This window comes from Botrytis porri, assembly GCF_014898465.1.
Source record: "Botrytis porri strain MUCL 3234 chromosome Unknown BPOR_021, whole genome shotgun sequence".
NCBI lineage: Eukaryota > Fungi > Ascomycota > Leotiomycetes > Helotiales > Sclerotiniaceae > Botrytis > Botrytis porri.
The window spans coordinates 410181-436728 of record NW_024066095.1 but is presented as its reverse complement, the minus strand read 5'-3'; the positions used below and the strand labels follow the sequence as shown (position 1 = coordinate 436728).

The 26548-nt window shown below is 42.3% G+C and overlaps 9 protein-coding genes across 9 annotated transcripts; 5 read left to right on the top strand and 4 right to left on the bottom strand.

Moving 5' to 3' along the window:
- Positions 1 to 247: 247 nt before the first annotated feature.
- Positions 248 to 812, bottom strand: EAF01_011443 (uncharacterized protein; the record flags this gene model as incomplete). The annotated part of the gene is made up of 2 exons (XM_038919700.1): positions 248 to 448; positions 678 to 812. 2 exons carry the CDS (start codon positions 810 to 812, stop codon positions 248 to 250), a joined length of 336 nt encoding a protein of 111 aa, XP_038764910.1.
- Positions 813 to 1512: 700 nt separating this feature from the next.
- EAF01_011442 (uncharacterized protein) lies at positions 1513 to 2442 on the top strand (the record flags this gene model as incomplete). Its single annotated transcript, XM_038919699.1, has 1 exon — positions 1513 to 2442. One exon carries the CDS (start codon positions 1513 to 1515, stop codon positions 2440 to 2442), a length of 930 nt encoding a protein of 309 aa, XP_038764909.1.
- A 42-nt stretch (positions 2443 to 2484) lies between these two features.
- On the top strand, positions 2485 to 2751 carry EAF01_011441 (uncharacterized protein; the record flags this gene model as incomplete). Its single annotated transcript, XM_038919698.1, is given in 2 exon segments — positions 2485 to 2638; positions 2657 to 2751. 2 exon segments carry the CDS (start codon positions 2485 to 2487, stop codon positions 2749 to 2751), a joined length of 249 nt encoding a protein of 82 aa, XP_038764908.1.
- Positions 2752 to 3479: 728 nt separating this feature from the next.
- On the top strand, positions 3480 to 4628 carry EAF01_011440 (uncharacterized protein; the record flags this gene model as incomplete). The annotated part of the gene is made up of 1 exon (XM_038919697.1): positions 3480 to 4628. The coding sequence occupies one exon, from the start codon at positions 3480 to 3482 to the stop codon at positions 4626 to 4628; it is 1149 nt and encodes a 382-aa protein (XP_038764907.1).
- A 749-nt stretch (positions 4629 to 5377) lies between these two features.
- EAF01_011439 (uncharacterized protein) lies at positions 5378 to 6795 on the bottom strand (the record flags this gene model as incomplete). Its single annotated transcript, XM_038919696.1, has 2 exons — positions 5378 to 5743; positions 5812 to 6795. The coding sequence occupies 2 exons, from the start codon at positions 6793 to 6795 to the stop codon at positions 5378 to 5380; spliced, it is 1350 nt and encodes a 449-aa protein (XP_038764906.1).
- A 1246-nt stretch (positions 6796 to 8041) lies between these two features.
- EAF01_011438 (uncharacterized protein) lies at positions 8042 to 9653 on the bottom strand (the record flags this gene model as incomplete). Its single annotated transcript, XM_038919695.1, has 3 exons — positions 8042 to 8089; positions 8152 to 9573; positions 9627 to 9653. The coding sequence occupies 3 exons, from the start codon at positions 9651 to 9653 to the stop codon at positions 8042 to 8044; spliced, it is 1497 nt and encodes a 498-aa protein (XP_038764905.1).
- A 2110-nt stretch (positions 9654 to 11763) lies between these two features.
- EAF01_011437 (uncharacterized protein) lies at positions 11764 to 12690 on the top strand (the record flags this gene model as incomplete). The annotated part of the gene is made up of 1 exon (XM_038919694.1): positions 11764 to 12690. One exon carries the CDS (start codon positions 11764 to 11766, stop codon positions 12688 to 12690), a length of 927 nt encoding a protein of 308 aa, XP_038764904.1.
- A 7287-nt stretch (positions 12691 to 19977) lies between these two features.
- EAF01_011436 (uncharacterized protein) lies at positions 19978 to 21844 on the top strand (the record flags this gene model as incomplete). Its single annotated transcript, XM_038919693.1, has 3 exons — positions 19978 to 20638; positions 20693 to 21159; positions 21209 to 21844. The coding sequence occupies 3 exons, from the start codon at positions 19978 to 19980 to the stop codon at positions 21842 to 21844; spliced, it is 1764 nt and encodes a 587-aa protein (XP_038764903.1).
- A 3296-nt stretch (positions 21845 to 25140) lies between these two features.
- Positions 25141 to 26207, bottom strand: EAF01_011435 (uncharacterized protein; the record flags this gene model as incomplete). Its single annotated transcript, XM_038919692.1, has 2 exons — positions 25141 to 25858; positions 25909 to 26207. The coding sequence occupies 2 exons, from the start codon at positions 26205 to 26207 to the stop codon at positions 25141 to 25143; spliced, it is 1017 nt and encodes a 338-aa protein (XP_038764902.1).
- Positions 26208 to 26548: the final 341 nt, after the last annotated feature.

Here is a 26548-nt window from a genome sequence, read left to right as displayed (position 1 = left end):
CGTCTCGCATTATTCATTAATTGCTTCAACATCAAGCTGTTTTTAAGTCAATCAAATTATATCTTTCAATGGTTTCCAGCACCTCAAAAAGTCAAAATAAAGTTTCCTGCACACAATCACCGTGAAGCCAAAGAAATCACGATTAAGATAAGTAGGAAAAAAGAAGACGAAAGCTGTCAGAATGCATGACGGCTGTGATGTGCATTAGTTAAATGTCTTTGGTATGTGACATCAAAATCTGTCACTGTCATGACACATGCAACGTTTGAACGTTTGGCATGAAATCACTCAAGACAATTTGGCGTGGTACGATGAGAATAGAGGGAAGCCCCAAGCGACGATGAGCGATGCGACCGACGCATGGACGAGTAACAAAAGTTTGGTAAAATTGTAAATCTCCGATATCATTCAATCTTTTTGTTTCAAGATCTGGAAAGTTCATCGACGACTATGTTGACAATGAAATTGATGGTTTGATATATGACTTGAAGGTTTTCATGCACACATGAAAATTAGTAACCTTATTTAGAAACCCCGTGCTTGTTTTTGTAGGGTGATGACTCATGAGCATATAATTAAGAGCTCTAAAGCATCTGCCCAAGACCTTCACGTCCAAACATTCATTGTCAGTGCGATGACTGAGACAAACACCCTTTCAAAACCTCAAAAGCTCTTACTTTTTCACCTCTTTGAAACTTCGACTCAGGAATGTCCGATAATTCGAGGATAAGATACACTCTTCTCCCGTCATTGAACGACGTCTGCGCAACTCCTTTAACCTTAGACTCATCCCTGCACCATCGGAGATGCATTTTGAGAGATACGTCGAGACGGGCAATAAGGTCGAATGATGAAAAGGACTGGGACGAATGGAAGGGGTCGGTCCAACCAGTAAAGTCAGGAAGAGAGATCTGTTTACCAACTCACATTACGAGATAATAGTCACGACATTTGAGAGAGACAGATTCTAACAATCCTATGGAACTTGCGACTCATCGGAAAGGTGGGCAGGTGGATAGGTGAGTACGTACGTATTCCTCCCTCTTTTGTTGTTGTCGTTTCTCAAAGCCTCTCATCATTATAACGTATCAAGACGATACAGAATTCGATGCGAAGAGGGTACAGAGGCAATACAACGCTGTCTTGTACAGGCGAAGGATTACTACATCAAAGTAATCATGGAAGTTTTCTATATCATGACAAAGTTGGGGGCTTGACACAATCGAAAAATTGCAGTTCACCGGCTTCAATCCTATTCTTCACGATAGCGTCGATGAGTTGTCAAAAAAATTTGGGGATGCGAAAAGATTACAATTATGTAATAGACATAGATCTTTCATACTCCAGCAGCTCGCATCTTTCTTCACGCAATCGTGGTTCAAATCAAATTCCATGCAAAGGTGTACTTTAGAGTATCTCCAACACAATCATGGATTTTTTTTTACATTTTCCCTTCATCACATTACTTCCTACATTTATTCTACCTCTTATATGAAGTTTCGAGTAATCATCATGGACCAGGTTGCTCCCTCACCAGACCTGACCCCTTTTCTTTTCCTCAATCTCCCGGTCAATATTCGTCAATACATCTACAAGATGCTTCTATGTACATTTGAAAATCCACCAGAAAATCTGAAAGACAATGGCTGTACACTTGTCCCAATACGAATCACTAAGCTCCAGCATGATATTTACCCTCAGATACTTCGGACTTGTCGAAAGATCAATCATGAGGCTACAGTTATCATGAGAGAAACAAATCTCTTCGTTATGGTAACTGGTGTTATAAGGTTGGACGAACCAAGGAAAGGCTTCTTCTCAAAATACATTCCCATGATCAGAATAGAAACAGAACAGCAAGAAAAAGACTTCCAGAAAGCTTGCGTAATGACTCATGAGATCTATGGATCAACAAAATCCCCAGGAATTTTAACTGATGAGCTATACAAATTTATACTGCTTCATGGTCATCTTCCACTGTTATGTGCGGCTTTGGTCGTCAGTGTAATAGAAACACTTCCCTATTGTGATAAGATGTTAGCAGTTCACATTATTATTATTCTCGAAACTTACGAAGATATATCTATGTTGTTATCCTTGTTTGAGAAGCGACAAGAGAAGCTCATTGCACCTTATCGTTCCGAGTTCAAAGGTTTCTCGGGGTTTCAATTGAAAGGAAACATAGCAGATGGGTCGAAGGACGTTGTTCTATTGGAAATTGCCCAGGCCCCTCAACTAATAAATCCGGAAGGGCCCATTCATGGTTTACAGAGTATGGAAGCAATAGGAAATGAATTCTTCGCTCTAGGAGATGTTGAAAATGCAAACCAAATCTGGTGTCCAGCTTTAATGACGATTCGACGAATCTTGACCTTGATTCAAAGAAGACTGTTGCATGAAACCCATGACCCAGAGTTTATACATCAACTCATGAACACATAGTTTGATCTTTCATCGGATCGTCTTCAATACATCATCCACGCAATGCAAATGGCCAGAATACAACAACGAAAGGCTCCGTTCCGTGTTCTATCGCGTACAGTTGAAGACCCCTTCAATATGAACAGTCATTGCAATCTAGAGGGCTGGGCGCCATTTCAGCACAAGTTGGCGGAGTTTAGATATCGAGAAGCCATCGGTTGCTGATTGACGGGAGCATCACGTGCATGCGAGACAATTGAGGAAGCTTTGAAAGCCATGCCTGATTATTCTGAGTCCTTGGAGGAGCAGAAGAGAGTTAGAGGGGTGTAGCCTTTAGGATACTGTCGGCTATCAAAACTGTGCCAGTGACCAACTCTATAGAACAGGAAATCATTGAGTTGCAATTCCGACATGTTAGTTCCATTGGCGCCTTGAGTGTGGTAACAGAGTTCTCGTGGAAGGAATAGGTGATTTCTATGGTAACTCACCCTTCTTATTAACCCATTGATTATAATTCCGGTGTTATCATGCTGATAGAGTAACTCAAAGACGTCAAGCTTATTTGTACGACAGCTTTAATTTGCAGATGATCCCGTACTATCTTTGCCACCCTCTATATGAGGAATTCTTCTTCACAGAAACGAATATTGTTTCTAAATTTGATTCTCTCACACCATCTTAATATCTCAATTACAGTCGCATTTTGATAATAAAAGGCCACGCTGCGACCATCTTCCCAAGTCTTTCTGCCATACCAAAAAGAATTACCCAATATTTATATCCTTTTCATCATTAACGACGATCTGGTTTCCAAGTTTAACCATGTCACCCAATGTGGAGTCATTCACCTCTTTGCCAGCAGTTGAGAACGTCAAGAAGCTTTTAGGATTTCAAGATCTTTCTGGTGAAATTTGCAATACAATTTACGAGCTTCTACTTTGTGATTTTGAAGAAGTGTTGGTTCCATGCCGATCTCCTGATCTAGGTTACCGATACCTTATCAGGTGGCCATCGCCAGACACCATATTCATCCTTAAATATTGAGAAAATGTCGATAAATGTACCAAGAGGGCACATATTTGATGCGAAAGAAAAACCTATTAATCAGATTTGAATGTGAAGTCGCACCATACCAGATTACCCTTGCATTTCTAGAGATCGAAGTACCTTTTCTCGTACCCGACCCATCCACTTCAAGGGACTTCAAAGGAACCGTCTTGACCCACAAGATTTGTTATAGGAAGTCTAGGTCACGTCCTCAACCAAATGCGAGCTTCATCCCATTAGCTCGTCATATTCCCGATCTGTGTCGAGCACTATCTATCATAAGATGGAGAATCAGCCTACATAACGAGCATGTCAAACACATTGTGACTCTCACCGATCCCTATGCAAAACAGATCTCTGGACTCTCTACCTTGTTCGGGTCAGTATCTGTATCTGAATTATCTTTCCCACCGAGCGAAATCGAATCTTTCTTGTCTCGAAAGCAACAAGAAGAACCCATAGCTCCTTACCCTGCCCATCTGAAAGCATTCCCTGACTTGGAGTTCAATGGTGTAATACCTAAGAATTTGCAAACAATCGCGACATCGGAATTCACATTTATGCCAGAGGTGTACAGCTATGATCAGATAGAAATATTCCGGGAACATATTGAAGAAATGATGAACCAGGGACAAATATTCCTCGATGAAGAAAGATATGTCAAAGCTACGAGGGTATGGAGCAAGTGTCAAAGATTAGAATTCAGTCAATGCTCAGGCAAACGAGGAGAACGCTTACTCGAAAGTTTGTCATTGGATTCTCTGAATAGACTCGCATTTTTACTCTTTTATGCTGCACGTTGGCGCGTGGGAATCACTTCCTACCTAATGCAAACAAAGTGGAAAGGAAACCACGAGAAGATAGTCATAGAGGGGAAATCGATGGTCAAGGAGGTGGAAAATTTCACTAGCTGGCTAACAGATCATAAAGCAAAGGTGACTTATCCATACGACACAGACAAGATTGCAAAGAGGTTTTACAACCTATCGATCATATTTCGATTGTCGGGTCAGCTGGCTTGGGCGAGCGTCCCAATTGATCTTGCTCTTGATGAAAATCCCAATGACTCGGAATTCTTGATTGCAGAGGGCAAAATTAGCTTGGCGATCTCCAAAGAAGCTAGAAGAAAGTTGATGAACGACAATCTTCTGCTTCGTTGAGACGACGCGAGATGAATTTATTACGCTAGCTTCTTCTTCTAGAGTAATCATCAGCGATGGATAATTCTTTAGTCTGATCTCGATCCGAAATCGCGCAGAAGTGGTCAAAGGGGGGAATCATCGCAAGACTTTAGCGAAACATCGAAAAGGGAAGAAAACATGAGTCTGAGATTCCCTGACTGCCTAGTTTGAATCTTTCAGATCTCTCAAACATCTCCAATCTCTCCAATCTTTTGAAACTTTTAAGTCTTTAAAGTCTTTTGATATATCCATAGCTGTATCTATATTTATTTTTGCGGTTGAAATATAACAAAATGTCATGTTTTTCAATGTAAGATGAATTATCATTGCTATGCCTGAGATGGGTGATGTGGGAAAGGCGAGGGGAGAGATGGGTATGTGGTAGTTAGGAGGTTCGGTTTATATGGTACATAAAGGTGAAGATTCCTCCTCAAGGTGAGTGCTATGATATCTCGCAATTGATATTGAGTCGTGGTGGATGAGTTTAAGCAAAGTAGTCACAATCACAATCACAACGCAAATAAGTGCTCCTCAGAATTAATAGAAAGTCTCAAATAAGATCTCGAATTTTTTATTTTTTATATTTTTTGAGGATTTTGACTGGTACAATATTGTGAGTTCTTGTTATAAGCTATAAGTATCAAGAGTGACGAATCTTCGAAACTATCGCACCAACAGAACAAAGGACACCCCAAGAACAAGTACTCACTACCCCTTTCTCCAATCCCTCACTCGCTAAACGATTCATTCTCCACCGAATTACTCGCACCACTTCTTCCACCACTAGCAATCAATTCCCTATCCCTCTGTCTCGCCTCTTCCCTCGTTCTTTGTCGACCCGATGCCTTCGTTTCAACTTCAACGCCTTGTTTCTGTCTTTGATTATCTCTATGTCTTCGAACACGTTCTCGAGCCATAGCTTTCTTTCTCTCATCTTTGGCCTGTGCTAAAACTTCTCTTTCGGCGGCTTGTAATCCTTGTTGTCTGTCCTTCTTACGTTGTCGACATCTGCGTTGTCTTTCTCGGTCCATGTATTTTCTTCGTTCGTCTTTGGCTTCTCGGGTGGTACCTATAGGTGGAATGCCAGGTCCTTCCTGCGTTGTGTTAGTATATGCACTTGGTTCTGAATCGAACACAGGATGCATATGCGCGGGCAACTTACAGGCCTTGCGGAAGTCTTTCTTCGTTTATTAGAAACACTCGCAGAAGAATCCATTTCGGCCTCTTCCGTTCCAACGGATGACTCCAAAACATCTCTTCTTCTCTTATTGTTGGCGATTGGAGGTGTATCAATAGAGGGTTCGGGTACATGTACTTGATCTGCGACTTTTGGAAGTAATGGTCTCTTGCTGCGATGGGTGTGAGTTTTTTCATTTGGGTTGTTGTTGCTATTCGATGTCTCTACCTCTTCTGCCATGATCTCAGCTTCCGATTGGTTGCTTTCTGCGTATACCTTTGGCTTTGAAGGTCTACCTCTTCCTCTTGGTTTACGAGTCGTAGAGTCGTCGACTGAAAGTTCATTCTTTACTAGTAGCTCTGCGACTTCCTCTTCTTCCATGCTGTTGCTTTCTTCGTGTGTAGTAGAAACGATAGTTTCATTTTGAACCACTGTCTTTGTGTTCTTCGCAGGTCTACCTCTTCCCCTTGTTTTGCGAGTATTTTCGACCGGAACTTCAGTATGCGCCAATGTCTCTACCTTCTCCGCCGATCCTCCCCTCTTATTGCGACCTTGTCTCGGTGGTGGAACCACGACTGCTTTACCAGTTACTGATCTTTTGGTTGACTTTGCTGCTTCTCCCGCCTCAATGTTGTCTGAACTCTCTGCCGTGACATCCTCCTCAGCTTCATCCTCTGCTTCATCTTTCGTAATTGGTTTGACCGCTTCCTCAAGCTTCTCTTTAATATTACTGATCTTCTCATTCAATGGTGTATCGAGCACCGAATCATCCTGCTCTTTCGACAATCCCGCATTTGCAGATTCTTCTCCTACATTATTGCCATTGCCGTGACGAGTCGGTGTGTCGGGATTCGATTCGATTTGGCGCAGGGATGGCGAATTGTTCACATTATCATTTTGCTGAGCCGTTCTAGGACTTTGTAGTTTTCCAATTGTATTCGATAGGAACTTCCAGACTCTTGCCGACATTTTTGTCGAGTAACTGGTGTGAGATTATATACTGTGCTGCAAGAAGTGAACTGGAAAAGAGGAAAAGAATGAAGGAAGAAATTGTGGATGATGTTAAAATAATTTTGGTCACAGTAAGTGAGTGAGTGACTAGTTTAGTGCGGCCGCAGCCGTACTCGAGAAAAAGAGTGGATTAATTAATATGCCAGGGAGCTTTAACCTTATCATCGCGTTCCAACCAATGAAGCGCGTCATTATGCAATCAATTCTACCGTTACCATAATTGATTTGAATGTATTGTCGCGAATACCGCAGACATTAATCATTATGATCATGTTGGCATTGTGGATCTTGATTGAATGCGGGTGGTATTGAATACAGTATCTCTCGTACCGTTACTATATCCTCATTCGTTACGAAGAAGCTTTTTTCCCAAACTCTTTTTCGTGACGGCAGGGTTGAAGTGACAACAAAACATGCCAACGTCACAATCCTGCAGACTACTGATGAACCTTGACTCGAGTAAGAATAGTCGATCGCCAGCTCGCCAATATGCTGATCACGGAAACGTTAGGTTAGGGCTTTTTGACTCTTCCCCGGAATTTCTAAATCTGCAATGCGTTTTACGTTTGCATCAAGCAGACACGCTTTTTTGATGAAGGGATGTGTTTAATGAGTGGAATAGATGAGTGGAATAGCATGTCGTCGGCGGTCTCTGTTAACGATTGGAATTTCGTGAAAAACAGCATTAAAAACAACATATCGATCTAATAAGTATTTCTAGTCAGTTTAACTAGAAGTAAAATCACAACAATATCAAGGAATGGTCGTGAAGATGTGTAGTCGTAGTCCACAGTCCATAGTCACCACCTGAATCACATATGGTAGCAATACTTTTCGAAGTATCTAAGCAAGCAATGTGCTTCAATCATAGTAGTCGCCACAGTCACTTCTAGTGATCCAAAATCATTCGAAACGTGTACTAAAATCAATTTGAAAGTAATGCCAAGTTTTCGCAGACTCAATCCCATCCAAGGAAGTTCTAATGACTCGATTCTGTACGGTGATTCCTAAAGTCATCATAAAACATCATGACCAAAGCACCAGCTATCTTGATATGGCCCCTTCAACCCCGAATGTACAAAAGTCCGGCCCTGGTGGCCATACGCTTTTTACATGCCACTCGCAGCTCGTCCCTCACAACGCCATTCTTCTAATTGTGAGTAACAGTATACTCGCAAACCCGTTCATTTACCACCGTCTCCGTTCATTCAGCACCGTCTATCTCCCTGGCAAATCCATTTTCGGCTCCGAGCTGTCCATCTCGCTCCAGCGAGATACGCGTATCTGGTTCTGAATTACAATAGCCATACATACCGCTACAGTTTGAGCATATCCGAGCACCGGACCACCATGTTCATCAGCATCCCAAGCCGTTACCATATCAGGTCCCCAACCATCTCGAGTTGGTCCATAAATCTCTGTTAGCTCATCATCGTCGAGGTCAATATCATGATGTCCAAAGATACCCTCGTATTCATCAAGGTTCTCTTCCGTTCGACGGGAGAGCAAGATTCTGTAGTCTTTTTCAACATTCTCAACAGGTAGTCCACTAGCAATATGGAATCGTACTTCCGATCCTTCTAATTCGCCGAATGTTGCAGGGAGTTTCTTCCAGACATATTTCTCCATGGAGCCTTTTTCTCTGAATTCTGGTAATGTTTTGGCGTAATACTTGAGTTCTGGTAAAAAGGACTCATCACATATAAATGTTTTCAAGTATTTACTTGAAACGGTGCTTATGAAGTGAGGTAAGATGCTGCAACCCCTTATTCCGCCATTTCTCATAAGATAACCCAAGCATTCATATGCCAATGACCCATTTTCCTCTAACGGCTGACCCCTAACGTGTAAATTATCAATGATTGGACCTAATGTCTCTCTTGTCATCTCCCTCAGGTCGATTTCCGGGCCAGGAAGATTGTCTGTGAAGTTCACAAGATCAATCATCATAGAAGTCAAATTTTTGAAGGCTATTGTATGCTCCCTTGGCCTAGTTTGTTGCCTGCCGTACCAGGGAAGTTGGAGTGCTTCAAGAAAATCAAGTATTTGTTTCCAGCAATAGCTTTGTAGACCTGTCCAACTAAGATTGATGCTTAGAATACGCTTTATAGGTTTCACCGCGTACCAACGTTCTTCTCGCTGGTCAAAGCCCAGTGTGACAGTTTTGTTAGAACCTTGGTCGTTATAGTATTTCCCAACAATCCGTAACTCTAGATGCTCCAACTGGGCACAGAATTTGGGGTGTGTGCTGACGAACCACTTCAAAGATGAGACTTGAGTGAAGATGAATCTGTTGTCCGCAAAGAAGGATCTCTGTCCCTCCTTGAAAAAGAATTTAGATAGTCGCAACAATTGAACAGGAAGCTTTTTTTGCTCAGCATGCTCCATCTCGGTGACGTTGGACTTCAATATCTTGACACCAGGGTCAATTATTGGATGTGCCAACTGCAAAGCAAAGCGTACAATGCGAAGCTTCACTTCGAGTGGTAGCTGGAGACTCGATCTTTTAGTTGAAGAATCTGATGCAGCGATCGTGCTCGAATTTTTGTTGCCGGGCCAGGCAATGTCGAGGGTAGACAGAAGCTTTTTGAGACTGGCGTTTTCTCCCGCAACTGCAATACTGTAATCTTCAAGTGCCTTGTTCCTTCGGCGAAGTTGGTCAATTGCGGCATCTAATGGTCGATGATTGTTGACAACCGATGGAGAATCATCTGAAGGTCCGTCCCATATAGACCTCTAGAAAGTAATCAGTAAAAATGTCTTGATGGCAATCATGGAGGATTTCTTACATCTGGATCATAAACAAACGGATCCATTGTCTCGCCAATTTTAATAAAATACAGGTAGTCTAATCTTCTCCCTAAACTTGTATCCCAAGAAGTTTTGATTGTCACTAGCAAAATTTGTGGGAGCAAAAAGTCGAAGTATTGATGATTCAAGAGCTTTTCGAAGTAGTATAATAAAAAGCAATCAGAGGTGTTACTGACATTGCACGGACCCCATCAACCTACAACCTCCACTACCCGAGCCAATTAAAGATTTCTTCCTGTGTTGCAGCCACAGACATGTCTATTGAAGTAAATGATTGTCAAAAAGTTATTCCTTCTGTTTATTGTTAGGATCTGCTGTTCAATTTCTTTCTGAACCAAAAATACAAGCTGAATCAATCTAAAGGTAGGCCTCTAAAAATGTCTCTTTCTACACAAAATAGAGTGACAAGATGTCATTATAATAGATTTTGATGATAACAAAGGCCTTGCTGATCACTTTATAGTTTATTAGATGGCTGAAGACTGATGACTATCAGCTTCTGGCCTCTGATCGTTGAGTTTTGCCTGCTTCCACTAGTAGTTCCACGGTTGGACATATCTTGAACAGATACTGGTTGACACTCTGGAAAAATGGCATTTAAGGGAATTGGGATGCTAAGATAAACCTTTCGGCAGTTTGCTTAAAGGTTCAACAGCAACAGCAAACAGATCCGGCAAGCTTCCGACTAAAGAACTGCTGCACAGGACTTTCCTCATTGGCGTACCGCAGCCAACTCACAATTGTATGGATTGATCCTCTCAACAAGGAATTATGTTCATTGAAAGGCTTTAGGCACGAGGCTTTCATCTTGTTTTGCGACTTTCTGCCGCTTATCTTTCAAAAGAGGATTCGGGGAGATGCACCACACCAACATAAAGCAAGTGCGGAATCGCGGTATCAACATAGCCATCATACCTTGGAGCAAGGAGTTACAAGGAAATATTGGAAGAGATAATCAGGCAGGATTAGTGTCATAAAACACGCAACAACTTGCAGCATATACAACGTTCCCTTCGGTTGGCTTCGACTAGGGCAGTCCAAATTTGAGAGACTTGAAAAAAAGCACAATGATCGAGTGGTCAGTTGGCCAAGTAACAAGGCATAAGGGAACTAGTCAAAGAACCAAGAAACAGAGATGAACTGAGAAAGTCTTCAACACAAGGTGTTTGGCAGCTATCATCTGGCCCGTTCCATGGGGAGGGGGGGGACTTGGGCAGCATCTCGGTTCCCCGTCATGATTTTAGAAGAAGTTCCATAATTTTGCAAAACTCTTTCAATGCTCTTACATTCATTACTAGCTCTCGGGTATCTTGGCGTGAAGCAATATCTTTGTGTGCTCACAGCTATTTGCGTACCAAAATACGAAATCTGGTGCTAAGCCCAGCGGTATCAAGCTTGGAATCATGAACACTCCTAGCGACCACTTAGCCAAGAGCATTCTATAGGCTTCGTTGATCTCCGAACGGAGTTGGCTAAGTAGCTCTGGAACAGTGAAGAGAGTCAGCATGTTGGGCAAGTTGCAATCCACCGTACTACAATTGCTAGCAAGGACGTGTCTTGTTGTTTAAATTGAAAAGGGTTGAGATTGATGAGTACTGGCACTAATTGGGATTATATCGCATGGTATCATAGAGATGTTGTAGTGCTGCGCTGTTCAAAATCTCGAAGTGATGCTCGATCAATTAGATGAGATGATGTTGCGTTGTGCAAGGTTGCCGCCACACCGTCTTCGGCAAAATTGTCACTTTTCTGACTAAGTCAGGACTTCCACCAATCATATAGTCATGCTTTTCATGTCTTCATATCACGCTCTTCGCTTCAATATTGGAATTAGTCTCTTGCAAACACATTCGTTGGGAAAATGAGAAGAAATATCATTTCAGTCCCACGCTCAATTTTTCGAGTTACTTACAATCGTCATCCGCGATTGTGAGATTTCGACTTTAGATCACGGCGAATAGCTTCTCTTGAGCCTTACCAGCTTACCAGTAATATTATACCACCATCTCAGGCTATTGATGATAAATAACTGACTTCCTGATAGATCGATACCCCATCTATTTTCTCCCATAGCACTTCCGCAATTTTCCCTTCTTCCTTCCAACAACCTTCGACATGAGGAACCTTACACCATGGGAATACATCATGGATAGCCGTCGCTTCATATTGTTTCCCGACCTACCGATTGAAATCAGAGACGACATCTGGAGATTGACTCTCGAGCCGCGCATTGTCGAAGTTAGACCGAAAGAAGACAACCAGGTTGGATTTTATTCTACTGCTCCGCTACCCGTTTTGTTGTCAGTCTGTAAAGACTCGCAGAGAGCTGTCCTATCATTGTATCCTAACTTAATTGGTGGAGCGCTCGTTGGTGCAGGAATCCGATTCAACGCCAAAATTGACACCCTTTATCTGGATTGGAAAATTCAAAAGCACTTGACAACCTTCCTGCTATCGATTGATGTGCAGGAGGCTGAAAAGATCCAATACTTGGCTATAGATCAATACATTCGGTGGGCACGTCAATGCATTGATTTGGAGTATGACTGGGAGTCAGTCCTCGCATTCATGGATCCACTGACGATTTCCGACCTTCAAAACAATTTTTTTAGACATTGTTGTCACATTGTCGTGGACCACGATATCTGCATGATTGGCCCTGAGGATCTGGAACGCCTTTGCCGCGCAGTGCGACTTTGGAAAAAATTGAAGGAACTCATATTTGTGTTTGATGACATTAATTGGAATGTAGATTTGTTGAGAGAAAGTGGAGTAAATACCCAGCAAGATGAGCTTGCTGGCTTGACACTCTTTCGGGCTGATGAGGTCTACGACCTATTCCCAAACCCAGTCGGATGGGTCCGTTCCGATTATCGCAGGTCTATTGAGTATTATAATGATGATCTGCCAATTGCTAGTCTCCACGACGAGCTCAAGAATTTCGAGAATCCAAAGTTCGAGATTTTGGTCCGATATGGATGGAGGTTCCCAGATTCGTTGTCGGTCTCTTCACGTCAACCCCGTCTCACCGAATTGGAATAAAGGTTGCTCTGGTTGAGGTGTCAGTGGTGTCTTGAAAGGGTAGTTTAGGAAGAGGTCAAAAACATTCTTCAGAAGTGCCGGATATTTGGGGGATTTATGATGATCACTACTCTCGGAAACTTGTACGAAGGGAGGGAGAGATTTTGAGTCATTGCGGATAGTATTAGGATGAAAGCGAGAGAATTTTACTTGGTTTAGTTGCTCCCATACTCACATATCAGATTGAGCGATTGAGCTGGATCATACAAAAAGTGCCAATACGGCGAAACGAATACGAAGAGTTAAATCATTTCATCATGCTTCTAATGTAACAACTCTGCCCATTGACAATTAAGTGCGTGATATCCTGGCTGATCTATACACAGCTCCCCAACGTTAAGATGTAGAAAAGCAAGCTTTGTCGAATTGCACCATAGATTCATGCAAGATTGATGTACCTTTTCTATTCCCATAGTATCCTGGTATGAATTGCACATTTTGTTTTAAAGCTCTCCTGCTTCGAATCCTAGATGCAAAGGAAACACTTCTCGCGGACCCTTACACGCATCTCCTCAACTGGTATCCAAGAGCCTGAAATTCTATGCGATTCATTGAATTAATAAAATTCGAATCCCACTATGGAGACAATATTCAAAGATGTGTATCCCATCAACAACTACTTCATATATGGCCCACATAGATAGAATCTCAATGCTGTATTCGAGACGAACACAATACTTCAGATTTATCGATTATATGATGCCGAACCACACTCGCTGACCTAGGCACCGATGTTAATGCGCACCATCATGAAACAGTCAGTCACTCCTGAATCTAGAGTTCCGTCTCTTGCCACACAGCCCATGGCTTCTAACTTTTAATACTAGATGTCCTTCCCCATCTCAAACACTTTTTGTCCTCCGCACAAACGTCTCAAACAGCATACTCTTTATGTACCCAGTCCCATAATAACCACCATAGCTAATGTGAAGGTTGGATTAGTCAAGAACAGAGTACTAATGAAAGTTGCATCAGACTCGAAACCCATTTTGCATAAGCTTCCCGTGTCGCGCATGTCTTCTCATCATGTTAACTATCACCACCTCTTATTTAACGCAACATCCCGCAAAATTAATATTACACCGGTGACAAATCGGCTCAGAACTCTCTACTCTCTATTCTCTCCCCTCACGATTCGATCTAACCCAATCTCTATTCGCATCTCCTTCCGTTGCCCCGTTCGTATCCTCATTCACCCTTATTCTTTTCTCGTCCTTCAACTCTCTCAATTCCTTTCTCCTCTCTCCCTCGTCTCTATCAATCAATCCTACGATTCCATCCCAGCTCTTTGAGCCCCATCTCCAGACCTCCGCAATGGCTCTAGCTACCCATGTTTTAGAAAATCCATTAGCCGTCTACCAACTTCCCATTCTTCAAGTATTTTCATACCATCGGAGCCGATCTCAGGTGTGGGGATGTAGAATACAGTTGTCAAGAGGCCTAGGAGCATGAATACTGAGAAGCTGCATAAAATTGTCAGCTCATGAATGTGTGGGACAGGCAGAGACAAGATGCGAATGAGACTCACATCCAAAGGGAATGTGAAAGCTAAATTGGAATACGATTGTAATCAACGTTGTGACCATAGTTGACGTGGGCAAAGAATCACTGAGCAATAACAGAATCTAATTTTCCGAAGGCTGCGGATATGCCATGGGATAGTGCACGATATCGAGTGGGGAATAGTTCTGCTGCAATCTGTACAAGTCGTTAGAGAATTGGTTGCATTCAGAGAGGCATAAATCAAGGGACTTGGAGTCACACTGACTGTATACGTGGTGGTGTTTGGACCTCTATCGTAGTTAGTGCATAGTTTGTAATGGATGAGGTGGGAGTGATTCACCGAGGTTGAAGAATATTTGACATAGGATATACAGAATGACTTAGGCTGCAGATCCGGTGAATGCGGCAGGTACAGAGAAGAAGGACAGATAAGGCCATGTACATGTGGTGCGTGCGGTTTTTATATATATGTGTATGATATAATGATATACTTATATTGGCATTCTGGGGAGGGAGAAGCGGAACGGAATGTGAGAAGAATATATGGGCATGATGGAAGAACACTTGCGATAGCTTTAGTGTTTGGGGTTTGATGATATGGCTGAAATCCACGGCAGAATGAGAAACTTGTATATACAATATACATTGTAGGTAATGAAAGTTCGGAAGTAAGAAGGATAACTGGAATGGTAAATTCATTCTTCATAATGAATATGGTAATATTAATACTCGTAGAGGAATCAATACATAATCAAAGAGAAGAGAAATCTATCCATCAACCGCTGAAATCGAAATCACAATCAGAATCAGAATTAGAAATGTCATTGAAGTCAGGACCAGAACCAGAACTCAATCATCAGAAGCATAAGCAAACCCCATTTCTCAGTCACATAACAAAAACTACTTTGATGAATTAACTTCCTTCTCGTCTCAGCGATACCCAAATTCAAATTCAAATTCATCTCGATAAAAAAATTGGGCTACTTTGTCCCTCTCCGTTTCCATCGCCCATCTACATCATAAACCCGGTCCTTTTCCCTGCCCCCTCACTATCCTCATCCACCTGCAGCCCTATCCTGTATCGAAGCGCTCTACCAGAGTACTGAAAAGTGACTCCAGCACACAGAGACGCCGTCAGTATATATATCTCCCCCCTATTCCCAGCTCCACTCTCCCCTCTTCCCCCCTCCCTCCCCAAAAGAGATGAGCATCCAAATAACCAGCACAAAGAGAACCACAATTATAAGTAAACAATACACCACCCCTCTGCGACTCTAAAACTCTCCAGGAGTCTCCACAGAAAGAAAGAAGTTTTCTTTCTTTCATCCACCAAGCCCGATCTCCAAGGATTCCCCGTCAATATTCAGTATCAATTTCCAGATTGAGGGAGCTACGAGCAAGATTGATAGAAGAAGAAAACAACATCATGACCAACGAAGCATAAAATCATAAGTTCATATGTTTTCCGATAACTTGGCCAGATAAGCAAAGCCAGATAATAGATACTTCAATAATCCCCACATAAGAAAAGCTCAAGGCATTTTTATTCCAACTCACCGAGCCCCCTCCCCCTCCAGCCACAAAACCGAGACACCATACTCTCCAAAATATCACCTACCTAGAGACTATACATCAACTCTAAGGTGCATACAGCACTCCCAATTTCACGAAGCTCATTCACAACTTTTTAATTCACAAAAATACCGAGCAATTCATGACTTGAACACATTCTCGAAGAACACAAGCCCCGATGAAAAGAAAACACATATTCGCTAAAAGGGCGAGGCTAACTAGGAGATCCCCCGCCGAAAAATCGTCTGTAGCTTTGCAGAGAGGTTTGCTTAATTGGTAGACCACGGTGAGAGCTAAGAGCACTTGGTTTGATGGATGCAAAATTGGCTAGAACAGGCTGGGGACTGTTGATAATTGGTCAAAAGAATGATAAATATTGTTCAATATTAATGTCATTGGTTTTCAATGCAGGAATTTATAAGAGGCACCATCGAAAAGACAGATTTTTAATTTCGGAGGACCTGTGTTGAGTGATTTTCAGCCCCGACACCCATGTGGAAAAAGTGATCGAGGGAAGGTTTCAAGGTTATGTAACCAAGATTTCATTGTTTGAATCTAAATAATACGCTCTAGTCATCAAACATCTTTGAAAACAATCAAATGTAGGATTCCGTGAGGGGAAGTCAGACAATACAACATTCAGATAAGAGATATGAGAAGCTGAGGTCCGCCAGAGAATTTATTGACATCCTTCCAACAGCTTGGGTGGCTTTCGACAGTATCAAGCATGCAGCAATTTTCATGCGAGTCAAATGAGTCTCATGATTCCCACTCGGGCAACAAGCAAAGTAGCTAAACTTAGTACAACGAAACACGATGATTGAATAATCGAGGTTGTGCGCTGATGAAGTGGTGTAAGAAGAGAATTTCTACGGCCCGCAGACCCCTTTGGTCATACTTCTTGTAAAAGATGAAAACAAATGATGTAGAAAGAAATTGTTCAATACCAGAAATGAAGTCGCGAAATTCAATCCACATAGTAGACTTGACCTTGCTACCCCTTCATATAAGCTTAGCCTTGACCCATTTTGGTATGGTGAGCACAGATTCCACCAACCAATTAAAGTTCGAATGACAGGCTGTTTCAAAAGAACATCCCGATGTTGTTGGAATGTATCTTGACACTGAAAGTTTCAAGGGAAAGTATAAACACGCCTTATATCAACGACTTCTCTTTCCAAGGGAACAAATGATGAATGATTCTCTTCGTAAAGTTTTAGTAATGCACCGAAAAGACGTTTATCCTCCGTTTGTGCCTATCCTTGTATGTATAACCATGCAATTCGGAAGTTATGTTTTTGGGGGGATTGCGATCTACATTGAGGGCGAAACACGTCAGTAACTATTGATAGAGGAGGTTTGAAATGAAGGTAAATCTTGTGAACATACCTCGTTGTCTTCTTGACTGTAACCTCCTTTTCAATTCGCTTCACATCTTCTCCACCAAAGAGATATTTTTGGATACTTACAGATGCCGCTATCATGAAGCTCCTCCAAAGAGCTTTTGGAAAATTCCACTTTTTGTTTGTTGTTGAACCAATTGAGGAAACACAGACATTGATAGTGAGAGTGATGCTCAGAGGAACGACACTAGTAAATTGACTAGAGTGAGACACCTTTCTCAATGTAGCTTAGTGGTTACCAAGTCAGGACAAGACGGAAATCTGGGATAGTCAGGGACCGATGGTCACGTGTAGATACCAGACCCAAGAAATCCTGCACCGGCAGTGGAGAATTTTGGTTACATTGGGGGGTTGCACAGAGCACAAATGAGGAAGCTTGAGGAAGCTTAGTGAAATCATCAATCGTGGGGAGACAGACACATTTTGATGATTATGATGGAGAAGAGTCGGGGTGGAAACAGAAGGGGAAACTTGAGAAGCGAAGGACGAGATAATGTACCCAGCTGGCTATAGGGGGAGATTGGAAAGGGACGAAGAAGCAACTGTTGAATGCTAGGTACATAGATACTAGGTAGGTGAATTGTAGATTCAATAATGTTGAGGTATCAAGACCCAAAATAGGAGTACATTGTACCAGATCGATACACGACATGAAGTACTTGTGACTTGTTATTACTTGTTATTGGTCTAGCAGCAGCAGTAGGAGTGGGATATAATTAGCTGGTACTGATTCAACTGACGAAGAAGCTGATTTGATGAAGTCAGTCCGTCTGTTGTTCTATACTTGCAAGATGATTGGAGGATCACCGAATCTGATACATATTAGGAGCTACTCACATCAATACCAACAGATACGGGGATACTGGCATTGGGCCGTGAGCACTTGAAAGTAGAGACTTCCAACACATCGGATTGATATGATGTATGCTTGAGGCATGTACCAGGCAGGCACGATAGAGGAGGAGTACCGGCACCGTTGTAGAGAGGTACTGAGCATCAATGTACAGAGTATGAAGTTGACAATACAATTGGATAGCATGGTCGTCCTTGTCCCTGATGTTTATATCTTCATTTAATACCCCTGAATCACCTCCCACTTACCACTTACCACCCACGACCACTACCCGCAACCCACAACTCCCAACGCATTCACTCTAAAGCTTCCAATGGGGTGTCAGAGAAGCTCCAGCTGCCCCGGTGATATGATAGATACTCCTTTCTTATTCATATGTTCATTCATTCCCTTCTCTCCCACAACCACCCATCCATCACTACCTATTCACGACTTATTCACTGCGTACTTGATATGTATGCACCATTGTACCTGATAGTGATAATCCAGACTGTAAAGAGGTGCCTGAAGAAACTCAATAGAAATGACCGTTAATAAGCTGATCGAACCATACATGATTTGATTATATTATATGCACCAAAACACCGTACGTACACTTCATCAATCCATAATTTCCCAATATCATATAAGTTGCACCTCAAATGACAATTTTCCCCTTACCCCCTCCCTACCCCCCCCCCCTACCCCCCAAGAAGAAGCGTGTTAATCTTAATAATAAAGCTTTTTTGCCTTGACCCTTTTCCCCAAGTAATGATACCCAGTCGATTAATCCCAAGCCCAAAAAAACCCCAGCGTCCCCAAAAAATAAACCCCTTTTGCTACCAGGTGGGCACCACACAAAGTCAAGCAAGACTTTACTTTGCCGGTCAATAGCAAGCAATAGCAAGCAAGAGAAAGAAAAAAGGATAAGCCAGTCATCAACGGCCAGACAGCCACCAGACCTAAGCCAGCAGCATTCACACGCCAACCGCAAGTAACAGTTGGGAGTACTCGTACTATTCCTCCTGTGCCTACTGTACTAGTTACCTAGTAGTAGCAGCATTTACCGGTGCGACCTTGACAACCTTATTAACCTACACACAACTTTTTTTCGCCTTCTACATCTACACATTACATTCTACATTCACTACACACGACACATTACACACTACACACGACACACAAACAATCGTCAATCGTTTATTACACCATAATACACTCCAAACTTTTTCTTCTACTTTCTTCAATCTTCTCTTTACTTGACTAGTCGGTATCCTAACCTTCAACACATACTGAGAGTAAACACAATTACTTGGGTCAATTTTATCTATTCATATCTTGATCCGCAATAAAAGACCACGCGAACCAATACTTGTTGAGGATCAAAGAATTAAATATCTGGTACGTGCTATTATTCGTATTCCTGCATGATTGGGACATCATCCCATCGAATCAATCAATCCCTCGATCTTTCCAAATAACTTCAGAAGTTACCTCTTTGAATTTCTGAGAGTTGTCCATTGAGTTTGATCTCTGCCATCTCAGATACCTTGTCTGCGACTATCTTTTTGTTCATAGAAGCTGATTTCTTCGACTCGTTGTGCCAACAGAGTTTACAGCCTCCCACCTTCTTTCTTCACGAAAACAGCCACCTTCGATCCTTCTACATCAATCATAACAATGGGTAAGCAATTTATTTCATTTTCGAGGCAGTCAGTATTTTGGGAGGAAAAGGCATCATCTGGTTGTCAACAACTCTATCGACAATCGGTTGGATCTCAATTCTTCGAATTCGCAATTCATCATCTACCATCCCGACAATTACTTCGAACATATGATTGTTGCAGCTCCAGAGCTTCAAATCTCGAGTCTGATAGATTCGCACATCTCGAAATCCACCTCATCGAGTTGAAGAGCCATCCGTAACCTGCCCACAAGATGTTTCATCATCAAGATATGCCAGCCATGAAGCCAAATACAAGTGGTCACTGGAATCTCATCATCTCCAAGAAATCTTCTGCTCCACCCCCTGGATCCCAAACTGAAGATAAGGAATGGTCTGTCCTTCGATCTGAGAGCCTGTCGATAGGTACCTCATTGCCTAAGCAATCATTAGATAGTATCGATCAGCGTCAATATCCTGGAAGCTTGCATCGCCATCAGCGAGGAGCGGAACGTATTCGCGCTCAATTCAGGAGCATGCTGGATGTTGAAGAAGCTCCGAGTTTGGAACAAATTTCCATGGACCACCATGAGTCAATGGAGTTATGGGTTGTAGAGAAGCTTCAAGAGGCTTCTAAGAATTATAGCACTACTTCAAATGACTGGGCTGACATTTTACCTCTCTACACAGCTACTAACGGAGCCCCAATGGCCCCTACCCGGTCTTCTCCAATTCCTAATGGAGCACCATCATCCCCATTAGAAATTCCCATGACCGTCAGCTCGACAGATCCAAAGATCGCAGCTCAACAAGCAAGCGACATGAAGAACATTGTTCGAAGAAAGTTGACTGGATATGTTGGATTTGCAAATTTACCAAATCAATGGCACCGCAAGAGTGTCAGAAAGGGTTTCAACTTCAATGTTATGGTTGTTGGTATGTGTGCAGCTTCTTTGGATCACTACTTGGTTTATGCTAACCCCTGACTAGGTGAGTCTGGACTCGGAAAGTCGACTTTGGTCAACACTCTTTTCAACACTTCCTTATATCCACCAAGAGAACGCAAAGGACCTTCCCTCGATATTATCCCAAAAACCGTTTCTATCCAATCTATTAGCGCTGATATTGAGGAGAATGGTGTTCGTTTACGTTTGACTGTCGTTGATACCCCAGGTTTTGGTGATTTCGTCAACAATGATGAGTCTTGGCGACCAATTGTTGATAACATTGAACAACGTTTCGATGCTTATTTGGATGCTGAGAACAAGGTCAACAGAATGAACATTGTTGATAACCGTGTTCATGCTTGTGTATACTTCATTCAACCAACTGGCCATGCGTTGAAGCCTTTGGACATTGAAGTCATGCGTAGACTTCATACCAAGGTCAACTTGATCCCAGTTATTGCTAAGGCCGATACATTGACTGATGAAGAAATTGCTGCGTTCAAGTTCAGAGTAAGGGTTCAGATTGCATATTTCAAAACTCGCGCTAATTATGCTCTAGATCCTTGCTGACATCAAGCACCACGATATCCAAATCTTCGAGGGTCCACATTACGAGAAAGATGACGAGGAGACAATTGCTGAGAACAAGGAGATTATGGACAAAGTACCTTTCGCAGTTGTTGGTGCCAATTCCGAGATTACAAACAGCGAGGGACGTAAAGTTCGCGGACGTAAATATCCATGGGGTACCATTGAAGTTGACAATGAGGAGCACTGCGATTTCGTCAAGCTTAGACAAATGCTTATCCGAACCCACATGGAGGAGCTCAAGGAACACACCAACAATGCTTTGTACGAGAACTACAGATCGGAGAAGCTTACTGCTATGGGTGTTACTCAAGATCCAAATGTTTTCAAGGAGGTCAACCCAGCTGTCAAGCAAGAAGAAGAGCGTCAACTACACGAGCAAAAGCTTGCCAAGATGGAGGCCGAGATGAAGATGGTGTTCCAACAAAAGGTCGCAGAGAAGGAGAGCAAGCTGAAGCAAAGCGAAGAAGAGTTGTACGCACGACATCGCGAGATGAAGGAACAACTCGAGCGTCAACGTCAAGAATTGGAGGAGAAGAAATCCAGAGTCGAGAGTGGAAGACCAATAGAAAAGGAAGGCAAGAGGAAGGGATTCTCACTCCGCTAAGGGGTAAACTTCTCTCAATATCCAGGGCCTGCCTTTTAATGATGGTACCGACACGACACAACCGATACTTTACTTTTCAATTCATGTCTCTTTAATCATTGATCCTTAATATTTGGCGGTTGAAGAAGCAAGCGATGGGGTGAAGGGTGATATTTCGGGCGCGGCATTGCTTCTGCGAGGCAAAGGTCATAAATGCCATAATGGTGGTCTTGCATTCAAGAATGAGTGGTATTTCGAGGAGTTTTATTTTTGCACATGAGAATGGCCGAAAGGGAAGAGGATATAAATGCAAGACACAAGACGAAAGACCATCATGCTTACAGAGAGATTGGTTTCTACTATAAGTCCTTTATTTTCATATGGCTTCAGATAAAAGTCTACCCGCGTTTCTTCATCCAAAAACTTTCTGGGGGGTGGATCAATACTCTGTATTTATTATGATAGCTCGAGACTTCTTTAGTTGTTTTTTCCTTTTTTTATTTTGACTTTACTTTGATCTGTTCTCTTTTGCGCGTGGTTTTCTATTTCTTTTTTTTATCTTGAACTTATTTGAGTAGGGCAAGGGAAGGCCTAATCTCATTTAAGTACGTACGTAACTACCTACCTACCTACCTAACTTTTGCTTTGTAATGGAATGGAATGGAATGAATAATTAAAATGAAGATGAATTGAATTGAGATGTGTTTGTGTGTCTTTGTTATATATACACGGGGAGAATTGAGTTTTGATATGTATCATGTGTGTTGTATACTATGAACTGTGTCTGTACTGTGTGTATACTATGTGCTGTGAGAAAAACGAGATAGGTATGATTGATTGCTAACTCTAGAGGCTAGAGGAAAGAAAGAAATGATTGATTGATTGATTGAGAACGAAGGTAGGTAGGGAGATTAGATTGATGGGTTGATGGGTTAGGGGTTGAAGTTAAGGTAAAGGTATTGTTTAGCGATTGAAGTGGCGGTGGTTGGTTACTTGATATGTATGTGGTAGAGAGTTGGATTAGATTGGATTGGGGATTTTGGGTGGTGGGATTGTGGTGAGATTGGAGGGGCGTGGGGTTTTGGGGAGGGGAGGGAGAGAGGAGAGAAGGGAGAGAGGGAGAAGAGGGAGAGAGGGAGAGAGGGGTTGATGAGGAGAATTCGAGGCGAGTGTTTCTTGTTGTGTATACGTGATTTGTGATTGAAGTATGGGATGTATGGGTATGCTTTGGGTTGTGAGGTGTGTTGTGTATTGTAGCTGGTGGTATCGTGGAAGCATTGCAAGATAGGCGATTTGGAAGAGACCGAGTTAGATGAAGTTGGATGAGTTGGATGAGTTGATTAGGTGGGGATGAGTTTGGATTGAGTATTGGATGAGTTGGGATGAGTTGGATGAAGGGGAGGGTGGGAATGGAAAGGGAAAGGGAAGGGGAAGAGTGGTATTTAGGGGTTTTGGTACTATCGGGTTTGTGTATGGTGACTGAGGCTGGGGTGTGATGGAGAGGAGGAGGTACTTGTGTGGGAGGCAGGGGCACTGAGGTGAGACAGTGTGGAGATATATAGAGAGAGATTGAAGACGTGGTTCGAGTTTTGTGTTTGCTTGGTTTCGGCTCAGTTGGGATGTTGTAGGGCTGGAAAGAGTGAATGAGGAATTTGGATGAGGGTGAGGGTGAGGGTGAGGTTGCTTGGATGTAGAGGTGGGATCTGCGAGGGAGTGATAATACTGTCGACAAGTGGTGGTCATGATTTATAGACTAGGGATTTTGATTTTAGTGAATGAGGTTGGTGATACTCGTTGGCTGTATTCTGTTGGTTGTGTGCAGAGGTAAGTTACGAGAGAGAGAAAGAGGAGAAAGAAGGACATCAAACGATGATTATAGCTATGTTGCTAATGAGATGAGGGAGATGGATTGGAAGATGTTGATTTTGGAGCCATGCTAAAGCTAATTCTAATCCTGATGCATGGGTTAATTAATCTTCTGTATCTCCGTCGTCTAAATTAAGGTATGGAAGTAGAAAAGGTAGTGAGGAGAGAATTTGAGAGGAACAGTCGTTGAAGAAGTTCTTTTGAAGTTTGGGGGTGCAATGTAAAGTATGTTGATGGCGAAGAAAATCGAGATTTAGGTTGACGTTAAAATCGAGATTGAGGCTGGAATTGAGAAAGAGATTTTGATCTGGGAGAGTAGAGTTCGAGTTAGATAGGTAGAGTATGAGTCGATATTTGAGGGAGGTCGCTAACAGATCCAGTTTTGCGCGTTGAGGAAGTATGTATTAAATGAGAATGAGGGAAGATCTTGAAAGCAACGGCGGCATATATGAGAGACTTCGTTGAGGATAAAGCGAAAAATGAATCTTGAGCATTGTTTGATCACTTTGAGAATTTTACAAATTTGTTTCAAATTGTCACTTTTCTAGACGTGCAACGAAATAGTTTGTTGGGTTGGTTTGAGATGGTAAGGTGCGAAGATTGAGGGGGGCAACCGGGTGGGGATGATGGAAGGTGCTGTGGTGGGAAGTTTTGAGGAAGGGAATTTCAGAGACCGTGCGATCCATTTACATAATGTCTTTTGGTGTGGTTCTCGCAATACTTGTTTATACTGCATTTGGTGACTTATCTTGTACAAGGCAGTCTATAGTGGAAAGGTAAGAGTATCTGGTAAGTAGTGGTTAGAAGATGCTCGGGACCCAAAGAAGTTTTGCACTGGGCAGATAGATTCGAAGACTATCTAATAAGCTTGCTCTCGACTGAAGAGAAGAAATGCATATGCATGCAGTCGATTCATATTCTGTCTACCTGGTTGAGTTCCACGTACGAGGTAGGTTGATAAGCGACGCAAATGGTGATCAAACCCAAAGACTATCTTAATAGATGAGTTTGATATGGACTAAGAAGAATGATCCTCACGAAGACCAACGAGCGTGCACAAGGGACGGGCTCGAAGTAAACGTTTGTGGGTTCATCTGTATACATATACATCATGTAGTTGCTGGTATTGTGACAAGTTCGGTGCACCTGGAGAGGAACATGAACATCATTCAGCATATCGAAGCTCACGCCTTATTTATCACCCCTTTGGACGTGCAAAATGGTTTATTGGTATGTAATTGCTCTAGAAGTAACCTAGGTAAAGTAAATACTGATATCTGCCTGAAAACAATCGCAAAAGAACACCCATACAATGATCAGATATTCCTGGCTCCGGATCTCTCGCTCCCATTTCCCCATTCCCCCATTATCCCACAAACCAGATCAATCTCATCATAGCTCCAACCCGCAGGATTATGCTCTTTCTTTGCAAATCTCAGAGACAGAAGGGTTCAGAGGGCTTTGTGAGGGCACTCTTCTTTATCGCCGTGGTAATGGTAAACACAAACTGGAGCATCCCGAGGGTCAGAAAGCTTTCCACGTGAAGATCGAATCTTGCTGCCTTCAAGCAATTGAATCAGCTTAACGAGAGTTTTTTTATTGTTGGATGAAAGGTCACAGTTCAAAGTTGCCTTCTTTTTCTTCCCGTTTCTTGAAGTATCGATTTCTTGGATGATGAAAGCAACGAGATCAATGAAGAAGGCACGTGTCTTTGAATTTGGCGTGGTACGTTCGTGACAATTGTAAGCATGGGAAACATCTAGTGGCAAATTGTCCTCCTTGCATGAGCTGATAAGTACTTCAAGGATGTCATCTTGAAACTCATGGAGAGCGTACTGTTCTGCAAAGAAAAGAATCTCCATGATGATATCAATAGTTTGAACTCTCTCTTGGCGTGTGCAAACTCTCTCCTTGAACATATGATGAGTATTCATGGATCTATGGGCGCAATCGTTAATCCACTGGACAAACATTGCCAAAACAGTGAGATCGTAGTCGGGAAGGATTGCTGCGGGATATGCACTGTTGTCCTGGAACGAATCCTTGCCAAATACAATGTCAAGTAGTGGTTTTGCTTGCCCATGAACCCAATCCTTTTCGAGTATCAAATGTGTATTGCTCGTCGTCTTAATTGCATAATGATCCTTGAAAGGGGCTATGCTCGGAAAGCTAAAATTGGTGTTAGCTAAATTCACTCTTCATATGGATCCTCTACATACTCGGAAAATATGAGGCCAACTGTCACACTAGCAGCTCCTGATTCTTTCTCTTGGACACCTTTCGAAGTAGCCAGCCTATTCGGAAGAGATTGGGATGAGCCATTGGCATTGAAACCAGCGAAACAATTGCTCTTACTAGAACCGCTTCGACTCTTTGGAAATAAGCGTAGAGCTAGTCGGCTAAAACAGAATTTGGGAGCGACTACAGGACCTGGAGTTGCTTTTTCATCCGTAAAACTACTGGCTGAGCTAAATGAATCCTTTTCGATATCCTTTTTGATATCCTTTTCGAAATCCATGTTTGCGATGCTTATTTTGATAGAGAAATGAAAGTGTTTATGCCTGTTTGAAAGAAAATTGTAGTTGGAAGCTTGTGAGATTGTTGAATTTCTAGCAGGTAAGAACTTGATTATGGGAATTGTAAAAAGATCAAGAAACGTTGAGGTGTCTGAAAGCTTTTAACTACAGATTTCAGATACAGCCGAAGCTAAGCTTTTCGAGCGCCGTATGAATTCACCACCGTGTTTTGATCCGTTTGGAAATGAACGTATACCGAATCGTTCCATTCTATTGACTGGTGGTAAAGAATCGCGTGGAAATGAATATTGAATAATCTAGGTTGCAGTAAACGAGACTATTC